The sequence below is a fragment of the Apteryx rowi genome, unplaced genomic scaffold, assembly GCF_003343035.1.
Source record: "Apteryx rowi isolate R43461 unplaced genomic scaffold, aptRow1 scaffold_40, whole genome shotgun sequence".
NCBI classification, from domain to species: domain Eukaryota; kingdom Metazoa; phylum Chordata; class Aves; order Apterygiformes; family Apterygidae; genus Apteryx; species Apteryx rowi.
The window spans coordinates 2,580,837-2,591,572 of NW_020450530.1; the positions used below are offsets into that span (position 1 = coordinate 2,580,837).

The 10,736-nt window shown below is 60.0% G+C and overlaps 2 protein-coding genes across 10 annotated transcripts in view; one reads left to right on the forward strand and one right to left on the reverse strand.

Moving 5' to 3' along the window:
• TPCN1 (two pore segment channel 1) overlaps positions 1–3,282 on the forward strand; it is a 49,726-nt gene extending 46,444 nt beyond the window's left edge. For all 9 annotated transcript variants that reach the window (XM_026075170.1, XM_026075171.1, XM_026075173.1 and 6 more), the window contains one exon: positions 470–3,282. In XM_026075170.1, coding sequence (XP_025930955.1) covers positions 470–592 — 123 coding nt within the window. In that variant the 3' untranslated portion in view covers positions 593–3,282. The remainder of the gene's footprint in view (positions 1–469) is intronic.
• A 2,036-nt stretch (positions 3,283–5,318) lies between these two features.
• Positions 5,319–10,736, reverse strand: part of SLC8B1 (solute carrier family 8 member B1) — a 7,481-nt gene continuing 2,063 nt past the window's right edge. Inside the window, exons 2-15 of the mRNA XM_026075266.1 lie at positions 9,388–9,653; positions 9,226–9,278; positions 9,049–9,106; positions 8,490–8,595; positions 8,186–8,353; positions 7,993–8,100; positions 7,860–7,916; positions 7,452–7,582; positions 7,233–7,374; positions 6,827–6,948; positions 6,533–6,686; positions 6,295–6,375; positions 5,890–5,954; positions 5,319–5,581 (exon numbers count right to left, since the gene is read on the reverse strand). Of these exons, the coding sequence (XP_025931051.1) occupies positions 5,384–5,581; positions 5,890–5,954; positions 6,295–6,375; positions 6,533–6,686; positions 6,827–6,948; positions 7,233–7,374; positions 7,452–7,582; positions 7,860–7,916; positions 7,993–8,100; positions 8,186–8,353; positions 8,490–8,595; positions 9,049–9,106; positions 9,226–9,278; positions 9,388–9,653 (1,709 nt within the window). The 3' untranslated portion in view covers positions 5,319–5,383. The remainder of the gene's footprint in view (positions 5,582–5,889; positions 5,955–6,294; positions 6,376–6,532; positions 6,687–6,826; positions 6,949–7,232; positions 7,375–7,451; positions 7,583–7,859; positions 7,917–7,992; positions 8,101–8,185; positions 8,354–8,489; positions 8,596–9,048; positions 9,107–9,225; positions 9,279–9,387; positions 9,654–10,736) is intronic.

Here is a 10,736-nt window from a genome sequence, read left to right on the forward strand (position 1 = left end):
GAGAAGCGCTCTGTGTATCCTGCTTGGCCTCTAATTTGGGAGTGGTAAATGCTGTAACGTCAGTGCTAGAGTCCTGGGCATTAACAGAGTCCTGAGCGTTAGGGAGAGGCATCCTGGGAGAGTGATGATGTTTCCTTGCTCAGGTTTGTCAGTCCTGCCAGCTCAGCCAACTGTAGCTGAGCCATAGCTGACACTTATTACTTTGAACGTGGGCACTGAGGTCCCAGTGCGTCTGTCGCAGCCGTGCTGTAGTTAACCAGGTCATTCCAGGAGATCGGGTTAYATCCAGGACTTTGCGTTAGGGGGGAAATGGGAGCCTGGAAGGAGCTCCTGTATGCCTGAGCAAACGCTGTGCCCTCAAGAGATGGAGCCGCTGGGGGCTCTGCCTGTTGGGGTCCTCCTGGGGAGGAGCGAGGCACCCAGGGGTGGGAGAGAGCCTGATCTCGGTGTGTTTGATCCCTTGTCGCAGGAGTGGTATGAGGAACACTCCAGAAAAGAAGAATCTCAGACACCGTTGCAAGAATCTGCACCTGCTTCCAACAACTCTCTGAAGCCCTTGAGCCTCCGGCAACGCTCCCAGACTGTCATTTAGGCCCAGCTAACGCAAGCTGCCCTCTATGCAATAACCTAGAGTATTACTTCACAGCGTATATATTGGAATGGTGTATATAGATCTGTTCAATGTACTGGTTGGCTTTAGGGTTTAAATCTCTTCCTCAAGGCAGTGAATTGCTGAAAAAACAGAGGCCTGGGGGYGCTCTGCGTAAGACTGCTGAAACCAGGTTGAGCAAGATGCCCATGCTCAGCACGGAGTGAGCATCTCAGGCAGGACAGAGTCCTCCTCCCTCTGACCCGCTTCCCAGGCTCAGACCTGTTGCTTGTCTTACCACTAACAGACCCGGGGGGAAGAGATATGTAATCCATTAACAGCAGGAAACGTGCTGAAGCCACCTGCTTAATAATATTAAAAACTTTGCCCTTTTGAAGATCCGTTTTTTTCAAAGGGTGCCATTAACCTAGGCGTAAAAGATCAGGGAACGAGTTTGTTTTGTTTTTTCTTGCCCCCTCCTTGTGCAAAGCAAGGGGAGGTGGTGTGAAATTTCAGCACTTTCGGAAGAGCAGTCTGCTTTCCCCTCCTTTCTGACATACCTAGATGCACTCCTGTAGCAGTTCTAGCTCTGATTATTGAATTTAGCTGTCTGTGAGCTGCTCTGTGGCAGCTGGAGCCAGAATGAAGGGCCAGCAGCTCACTGCATCCAGACTGWAGGTGGGACAAGAGTTTGGGGAGACAAACTCTGTTTCTGCTGGTCAGTTCTGCCCATGGCCCTGCCCAGAATTGGGAGTGACTGCATAACCCCCAAAGCTCTTGTCTCCATTTGCCGAGATGGATGATTCCCTGGGGTGGCCGTGGTTGTTGACCTCTGCCACTTGGCCACCTGCTTTGTAAATGGCAGATCTTTGCCTGCTCCTTAGTTCAGATAGAGGATTAGGAGGAAGAAGGGGAGGATTTTGCAGCTCCAAGTCTATGACATAGTTCTGCCTGCATCTGGGTTGAGAAGAGCTTATGGGCAGAGAGTCCATAAAACAATGCTGCTGGTTAATCCTCAGCCAGGTCTTGGCTTTGTTTATGCAGGTCCTAATGCAGCAGTGTTGCTCCTCCCTTGTTCTCACCCTTGCAGAAAGGTTCCCCAGGCTGGCAAATGCTGACTGAGTCAAATCTTAGGAAGTTCCTCTACTGAAGAGCTTTTCTGTTCCCCTGAATTCTGGATGGAGGAGGAATGGGGAAGACGATGCTTCTTCTCACCCATCTGCTTCTCTGTATCTAGCAAGGAGGCTGCCTGACCTGGGAGATGGGAAAGAAGGGGAAAAGGAGATCCTTCCCCAGCTCTACTGCATTTACTTTGTGACTGTGGCAGGTTGCTTCATCGCTCGTGTTTCATTACCCACAAAGTGGTGAAAACGCCTGTCGCTGTAAATGCCTTTTTTTTCTGTCACCACAGAAAGTTTTGAGGGTTAAAAGTATTTGTGTCAGCTGGGAGGTTTCCATCACCTCTTGCTTTTTGATCTTTTCTCAGGTTCAGATTAAGAGCAGAACTAGCTGGGGGGGCTTTCTCCTTGCTCCAGATAAATCAGGCASTGGGGGATCTGTGTGGCCCTTCCTTTTGCCCTGTGCACCTGATTTCTTACAGGTAGCCTCAACATGTGGCACAAGGAGAGAGGGAGAGGACTGAATATTCCTCATTGATCCTACTGGGACAGCTAGGGAATATTTCCTGGSAAAGGATGAATGAGATTTCCAAAAGTATGCCAGACAGGTAATTCTGAAAATTTCTCCCCACATAGAGCAGTGGGAGCATTTGGATGAAGYGATGGAAAGGGGGTGAGCAGTCAGCATGCTCACCAAAGCGTGCTCTTCACCCCTGGGGTGCCTCAGGGCAACTYCTGGTTTCTCTTCTGGGTGCTGCGGGAGCTCTGGTATGAAGCTCCTTCTGAACTGAACCGTGAAGGACCATCAAGGACTGTTTTCCAAAACATACATCTGACCACAAATTAATGAGCAGTGCAGTGCTCCTCTTGCAGTTGCTCTGCATGGAGTTGTAGCCTGGGGGATTTATCCAGATTAGTCCTGGTGCTAGAGGAGAGGTTGTTTCTTCTGGTTTAAGTTGTGGGCAGGACGAACAAGGATTGTGAAGATTAGAAAAAAAAATTGTGACTGTGTTTTTCAACTCCTCCTTCCCCTCCAGCCCATTTCTCACTGCAGGGCAGTCGGTGACTTTTTCTGGTGTTTCCTGGGTGGGAAAGAGCTGCAGCTTTAAGCTATATTTTGGGGGGCAGCGGGGAGGCACTAACCCGCTTAACGTACGGAAACAGGGCTCTTGTGTCACGGAGAACGTGTGGGAACGCTTGAGCTGTGGGTCAGAGCTCAGATGCTGCTTTCTGTGGTTGCTTGCTGAGATGTTGATCTGCCCTCACATACGCACTGTATTAATTATTTTTTTAAACCAGGAGGGTCGCAGAAGTTTACTTCTTCCGCATGACTTTGTCTTGAAGGAAAAGAAGTTTTGAGTACGGGGCATCCCCTTCTATTTGTCCTCCTCTTCCCCACCTTACACACAGACTAACCACATGGACAATCATTTTGTAGGGAACAAGGGAGGAAGCACTGCAGGGTTTTGTATGCTGGCGTTTTGTTTATAAAACGATTTTATGGACGTGTCTGTAAAAATGTTCTCTAGATTTTTTCCAAGCACACTAATAAAAAGCATCCTCRGCTTTGTAAAGGCAGCGGCTTCCCTTCCTCCTTGCGGCGCTGATCGCGGAAGCGGGGCCCGGTGGCAGTTGGAGGATTGCCACATCAGTTGAAGAAGAGTCGTGCCTGCCCTCCCTCTGCAGCGGCAACTGCTTGCAGGGGCATATTTTACATGCGTAACACCAAGATCTGCCCTAAGTTCTTGTTCTTAGATGCTGCCACCTGAAAGCCCAGCTCCCTCCCCCGGCACTTTCCCCTCAGTGGTAAGATAATGCTTTTGAACTTGTTTTTTTAAAGCCTCCTCCAGTGCAACGTCAAAGGTTGAAAAGGGGCTGTAGACTCCTAGGGTAATTTTTACTGCTGTGCTTAGATGGTGGCTGCTGTTTTGGCTGTTTCAGCTGTGCCTTGTGTAAGGAAGGGGGCTTGCACATGTGTCACTTCTCCCGGATAACTCCAGAAGCTGGTGGAAGCCAGCAGGCACATAGAGCTTTAATTTTTGYGGCAATGCTCATGTGGGTAGAAAAAGAAGAAATGATCCAGGCCCAGAAGGGAAGGGAGGAGCAGGAGCCTGCTGCTCCCCTCAGCCGAGAGCTTAAAAGCTGCGAGAAGCCAGCTCTGGCAGTTGTGCTCTTGCAAAACCGCCTCTCCGTCCCCAAGGAGCAGCGGGGCGGCTGCCCCCAACAGCAATTTGCTTTCTAGTCTGCGCCCCATGACCTGTCCCGAGGCGGAGCAGAAGCTCGCCTTCCTCGCCGCTTCCTCCGGGGCCGCCCCAGCCCTCGTGCCGAAGAGGAGCTGAGTAAGGCCGTCTGCTCAAAGCCCCGTGCCGAGCCGTGACGCCGCAATTCCTGCGCGTGGGAGCGGGAGGCACGGCTGCACGGGAGAGGCGGGCGCATGTGACTGCACTTGAGCAATCGGCTGCTGCTAAAYGGAGCAAAAACACTTCCCTAAGCCTCCGGGGCAATAACCCCATGCAGCGGAGGGTCTCACCCCCTCTGCTTTCCTCGGATTGCTGCTGACTTAGCTCCCGCAACACCARCGGTTTTCCCTCTCCTGCTTCAGTTTAGCAACGAGACGCTTTACCGAACGCTGTTTGTATTACGCTAGCTCGGAGCAGGAAGTGGCCAGGCAAGCGGCTGTGCAAAATACCCCACCAGCAAACAGCACCGAAGTTGTTAAGTGAGGTGGTTTGGGGTTTTCTTTTTTTAATGGAGTTGTGTTTTTTTCATACAGTGTCTAAACCTAGCTTTGCCCAGAGGCTAACAGTTTGTGTGTGGAAACCTCCGAGTACCAAGCCATTTGTTACAGCTCTGTCCACCCTAAGAGGAGAAGTATGTTCTTAAGTTCAGGTTGAAAAAAACGTAGCTTAAAAAGGCAGGAGAAACCAGGCTCCATTGATTATTATTATTGTTTTTTTTTTCCTCCACCTTGGCTTGCATTAAAACCTAGCACTGCCCTGGACCTTTTCCGCATGGTCAACCCACCTTGCTTTGCCTTGGCTGCTATTTCAACCCATGGCCTGGACACTTACTGTCCTTTGCCATGAGAGACAGTCCCAAAATTGCACTCGAACCTTCTCAGAGATACCCCATTGCAGCATGACTTCAAGTGCTAGTCCTGTCCCGGAGGAACTAGGGTGAAGACACAGCAGGGCAAGTAAATCGGTTGGAAAGGTAAGACCTTCTCCTGGGGCTGGTCCTGGGCTGGAGCTCCCCTTCGCCTTCTTGATGYAAGGAAGCCGAGGTCTTAACTTCGTTTAACAAACTTAAAGACAGGGGAGAGGACACAGCTAGTGCCTCTCAAATCCTTTTCCTTTTCCCCAACCAAAAAAGACCCCCCCGGAAGCCGTTGCTGCCGGCTGGGCTGGCACCTGCTGCCGGGGGATCAGGTCTCCTCTGCTTGCGCTGGAGGCTGCATCGACCCAGCGGCTCCATCACCGGAGCGGAAAGGCCGCGGGTGGCAGCGTGGTCGGGGTCGAGGTCCCGGCGGGGACTGCGCCAGGTGCAGGCCAGAGGGCAAAGCGGGGAGCCGAGGGCCGCGCCGAAGCAGCCCGGGGGCGGCCGCGCGGCTCCGGCGGGTGGGTGGCCGCCGTGGGGCTCCCCTGGGGCGCTCGCCGCGGCCCCTCTTCGCGCCCCGTCAGCTGGCGGCCAGGCGGATCACCTTGAACTCGGTCAGCAGGGCCACGCAGAGGAAGGCCAGGTAGTAGAGGATGAGGCAGGCGCCGTACGCCTTGCCCAGCTGGAAGCACTGCGCCGGCACCGCCACGAAGGAGAAGACCAAGCTCAAGCCCAGGGCCCCGGCCAGGATCCACACCAGGAGGCTGTCGGGCTCCAGCTGCCAGAGGCAAGGGGACGGCGGCGAGTGGCAGGGGTCCCGCTGCCAGCCTGCCCCGTGCCGCCCCCCTCCCAGCTTGCTGCCCCCCGAGGTGCCGGCGGTGCCGAGGGCGCGCTCCCCTCCCCGGGAGCAGCCGGGCGCCTTTCCGGGGCCGTTTGCAAGCGACGGCTGGGAGGAAACCACGGGTGCTCGCTGCACACCAGCCTCATCCTGCATCCCTGCCCTCGGCGCGGAGGCCGGCCCTGAGCCCCCCCCTTGTGCCCCGCGTCCTCCGCAGAGCGGGACGGGGTTGGGACCTCCAGCCTTACCTTCACCACCATCTGGCTGCTGGTCATCTGCAGCAGGCAGCCGAGTCCCACTCCGACCAGGATGTCTGGGGCGAGCTCAGGAGGGGGAAACAGTGCGGGAGGAGGGAGCCACGGAGCCGGCCGGCTGCCTCCAGCCCCGGGAGGGGACAGCGCTGCCCCGGACCCCCCGGCAGCTGGGGCCGGGATGCGGCTCCCTGCCGGCGGCACGGGGAGGCTGCAAAGGGGCAGCGGTTTGCACCGGTCACGCCGGTCCGGGGGCTTTGGGATGGCTCCTGGCCGGCTCCTTTCCAGGGATCCCCTAGAAGCAAGGGCTCTCCCTGGGGTGCAGGTAGGGAAACTGAGGCAGCCCTGCCCCATGCACCCCCCCGGACCTCGCAGCCCTGACGGCGCCTGCCCAAAGGATACTGAAGATGATGCCGCCGAAGCAGGCGGAGAAGGCCATGCGGGGGTAGCCCTGCCGCGCCATGGTCAGGTCGGAGAAGGTGTCTGCAAAGGGAGAAGGGGGGAGACGTCGGGGGGTGCCGGATGGGGGATCCCTTCCCCAACGCCGGCAGCGGGGCTGGGACCAGTCGGCAGAGCCGCTCCGGGGCCCCCTTCGGCCAGGCGGCGAGGAAGGGGCGGCAAGGGCCGGCTCCCCCCTTACCGCCGACGCTGTTGCCCCAAGCCAGCAGCGTCAGGCCCAGCACGGTGTTGCTCAGCTGGAAGATGACGCCCAGGGTGCGGAGGATGTTCACCAGCTCCGTGGCCGCCGCGTTGATCCACATGGCGCTGGCCAAGAACCCCAGGAAGGCGAATACCTGCCGGCAGGGGAGCGAGCCGGTCCCTGGGGGGTCCCTGCACAGTCCCCGCTCCCGGGCTCCACGYGGGGACGTGGCGGGGGCACCAAGACGGAGCGTGTGGCCCCTGCTCCCCCCAGGACCGTCGGCCCCGGCCTTACGCAGTGGTACTTGGGGGGCTCCTCGTTGCTCGTGGTGCTGAAGACGAGGACCGCCGCGACGGTGCCGACCAGCGCGACCAGCGCCCAGACGGGGAAGACRCCCTGGATCTGGTAGAGCCCGTCTGCACGCGGTGGGGAGAGAGCRGGCGTCAGCACGGCAGGGACCCGCCGGTGCTTTGGGCCACCTAAAGCCACCTCCTCCCAAAGCCTCCCTGGAGCTCCCGGCTGAGAGCTGACCCTCCGTGCCTCAGTTTCCCCAGGCAGGGGATGGCAGCCAGGGCAGCCTCGTTTCTGCCCCCAGGCACCTGGACRCCGGCGCTTTGGTGGCAGTTTTGGCCATGTCCCCTCCTCGGGTGAGAGGGAAACGTTTTTGGGGCATGCGGCAGCCCCGGGCGGGGGGTCTTACAGGTGCCCGACTTCAGGGTGAGGATGCAGAGCAGGGGGCTGGTGACCACGTGCAGGCAGTTGAGGGGCCTCTTCCAGTTCAGGTCCTCCTTGTCGGGGTCCACGACGGGCACCGTGAGCAGCAGCACCAGCTCCACGGGGACCTGGGAGGAGGGTCGTGAGCGGGGCCCGTTGGGGGGCTCCTTGCGCCCCGCGTGGGCTGCGCCTGGCTCTCGCTCACCTTGAGCACCTTGAAGAGCCGCCAGTGCCAGGGCTTCCTCCTCCACTTGCGGTAGTCCACGGGGCTGAGGGCCGCGGCCAGGATGCGCAGCGAGGTCTCCTGGTAGGGGAGCAGGGGCCGATACTCCTCGCCTGCGCGGGGCCGAGGCGGTGAGTGGGGTATGGGGACCCCGTCCCACCTCCCCACGCACCCCTTGCTCCTACCAGCCCTTCCAAGATGGGATGGTGGCCATGGCCACCACCTGCATGGCCCAGGCCTCTCCCCGCAGGGGGGACATCTCTTAGTAGGGAGGTGCTACCCCAGGGTTTGGGTGCACACGGCAACCTGGAGGTCCCTGGGACCTCCCAGCGCCCCCGATCTCCCCACCGCAGGAGCTGGCCCTACTGGTGGCCCCATGACACTTCCTACCATAGTCACCGCTGCTGGTGCCCAAGGACTCCCGGTCTTCAGCATCTGTCAGCAGCTCTGGAGGGAGAGGAGACGAGAGCAGCGGTGGGCAGAGGCCCCGGGGTCCTGCTGGCGCGGCGAGGCCGTCTCCTACCTGGCTCCCAGGGCTCGGGGGGGGCCAGCCCGTCCCCACGCTGCCGCCGGTGGATCCAGGTGCAGAGCACCACGGTGAAGACGTAGAAGATGTAGAGCCCCAGGTAACCTGCAAAGGAGGGAGGGAGCTGTTACCGGCCRCCCCCTCTGTCCCAGCCCCTTCCCCTGCCATCACCCCTGGCCGGGCGACTCACCCAGGGCCTCTCCCAGCGTGATCCTGCCAAAGTAGAGTACCATGAAGGTGAGGAAGACGGCCACCATGTAGAAGATGACGTCCCTGAGGAAGGGCCTGGAGGCAGCTGTGAAGGGCTTGACCAGGGCGATGCCCCCGGCCACCACCGTGGTCACGAACACGCCGGCACCTGCCAACGCAACGGGTGCCTCTCAGGGGAGTCCTCCTGCCACGGTGGCCTGGGGCTGTCCTGTCCCCCCATCCCTGACCCTGAGCCAGGCAGCCTGCGGCTCTCCCCAGGCGGGAGCCAGCTGGGGGGTCCCTACCGAAGACGGCGCCGATGGCCAGCCCTGCTGTCCGCGGGTCAGAGAAGGCCACCACAGCACTGAAGACATCTGGAGCCCCATTGCCGAATGCCAGGAAGGTGACACCATGGAGAGGAGATGTCAAGGAAAAGGCYAAGCTGTCTGCTCCCCACGGGGTGAGCTGGGGGCACATGGGCTCCGCTCCCACCCATTCACAGGCCCCACAGGATCCTCTCCCGGTGCCGGCATGGCATGATGTACAGAATCAGGGAACGGTTGAGGACAGAAGGGACCTCGGGAGATCTAGTCCAACCTCCCTGCTCACGCAGGGTCACCTAGAGCACATTGCCCAGGATGGCTTTTGAACATCTCCAAGGATGGAGACTCCATAACCTCTCTGGGCAACATGTTCCAGTACCCCGTGGTCCTCTCCTGCTCGCGCCCCGAAGCGGTTTCCCTCAGCTTGGCGCCAAGGGGGTCTGGGTCCAGAAGTCGCCCCAGCACAGCTGTCCCCTTCCCCTCCATCCCTCCCCCATCCCTCTTTCCGGACGAGGGTGCCCCTGTGCCCTGCCAAGGATACTGCCACGTTGTGAGACAGCTTCAGGTTGGTGGAGATGGCCGACAAGTTGGGGCAGAAGCTGGATGGGCAGAGAAGGAGGCAGAGGGAGGTCACGGGGGCCGTGCCAAGACCTCCGCTCTGCCGYGTGGGGCTCTTCGCCGGGGGACACGGCTGGCAGGACCACGCCAGGCTACTCACAACTTCTCTGCCGTCACRCCGAGGATGATGAAGAGGTACAGGAGCCAGCAAGCCTGCGGGGCCGAGGGAGGGTTAGTGCCGAGAGCAGGGTGCAGAGCACCCCAMCCGTCCCACGTCGCCCCTCTCGCCCAGCCCGCGGCCGGGGCGCGCGCCCATCCTTACGTAGAGGGTGACGGCCAGCGGCAGCAGGCGCGCGGGGAAGACGCAGAAGACGCCGTTGAGGTAGTCGAGGAAGCCGCCCTCCAGCTGGCAGTCAGGGTTGGTCCGTATGAAGTGGCACCACTCGGAGCTGTTGCGYTTCCGCACCTCCCAGCACTGCGCGGGCGAGAGGTGCGGAGAGGTGAGCGCCTGGCCCGGCGCCCGGCAAGGGGACACCAGCGCTGCCCTGCTGCTGGGCAGCTTTCGGGAAGTCCTCTTCTGCCCCCTGCCTCAGTTTCCCCAKCGGTCAGCTCTGTACCATACACACGTGCTTGGACTCAGGGCTATGCTAGAGGTCAGCACGAGCAGGATTAGCCTGCTGCGCCCATCACCGTGGCGTCTGACCCCACGTGCCTCAACAGCAGGGCTGACTCTGAGCTCACGGCCCTGCCACCAGTGATCCCCTCTACCAGCACCCCAAAGGCCTCGAGGGGGGGGCTGCGAGCGGGCAGCGGTCCGGCACCGACAGAGGTGTGGAGATGTCAGACCCTCATGGAGCAAAACGCGGCTCAACCCCGGAAAACCGAGGCCAGGTGCTGCCTTCTCCCCTGCGCTTCCCACGGGCCCCGCTCGGGCCAGCCCCGAAAACACCGTGAGCCTCCCCATGGGCCCTTGGACGCGTCCCCACAAACAGCAAGTCCAGGCAACGTGTTAAATCCAGAACCGCTCCACGGGAACACTCCTGCTCCGGCCGGCAGCCGGCTTTTAAAGGGGAAAACAGTGGCCAAGGAAATCCTGGGGAGACCCACGCTGCGATTCTTGCCGGGCTGGGGGACGCAGGGAGGGAGCGACGGGGAAGGCAGGGTGCCGGCTGAGGGACCGAGTCCTGCTTTGTCATCAGCTCAGCATATCCGACGCCTCCCGGTCCCGATTCCCAGCTGGCAACACCCAGCTCGGGCTGGGAGGGCGGAGGGAGCCCCAAACCCTCCCTGCCATGCCCAGGTGGGAGCAGCAGCCCCAAAACGGCTCCGGCCACCCTGTGCTTGAGCTGCCCCACTGGAGACGCCCCCCGCTTGTCACACAAGTGAGCCGGTGTGCGTGGGAACAGGTTTCCTCCCCTGCTAGATCCCCCTGCCCGCAGCCGAGCACCCCTCCATCTCCGCGGAGACAGGGGAAAAATGAAATAAATGTACAAGCTCGCCCTTCTGACATAGCTGAGCACTGTTAACTCATCACACCTCAGCCCCCTCTTCCTTCGGCCAACCCACCCGGCACTCTGTCTCCTGGCTTTGCCTTTTCGCCCCCGATGGCTCTCGCGGCGCCCGCGTCCCTCCCGATGCCCACGCAGAGCCGGGCGAGGGCAGGGGTCCCCC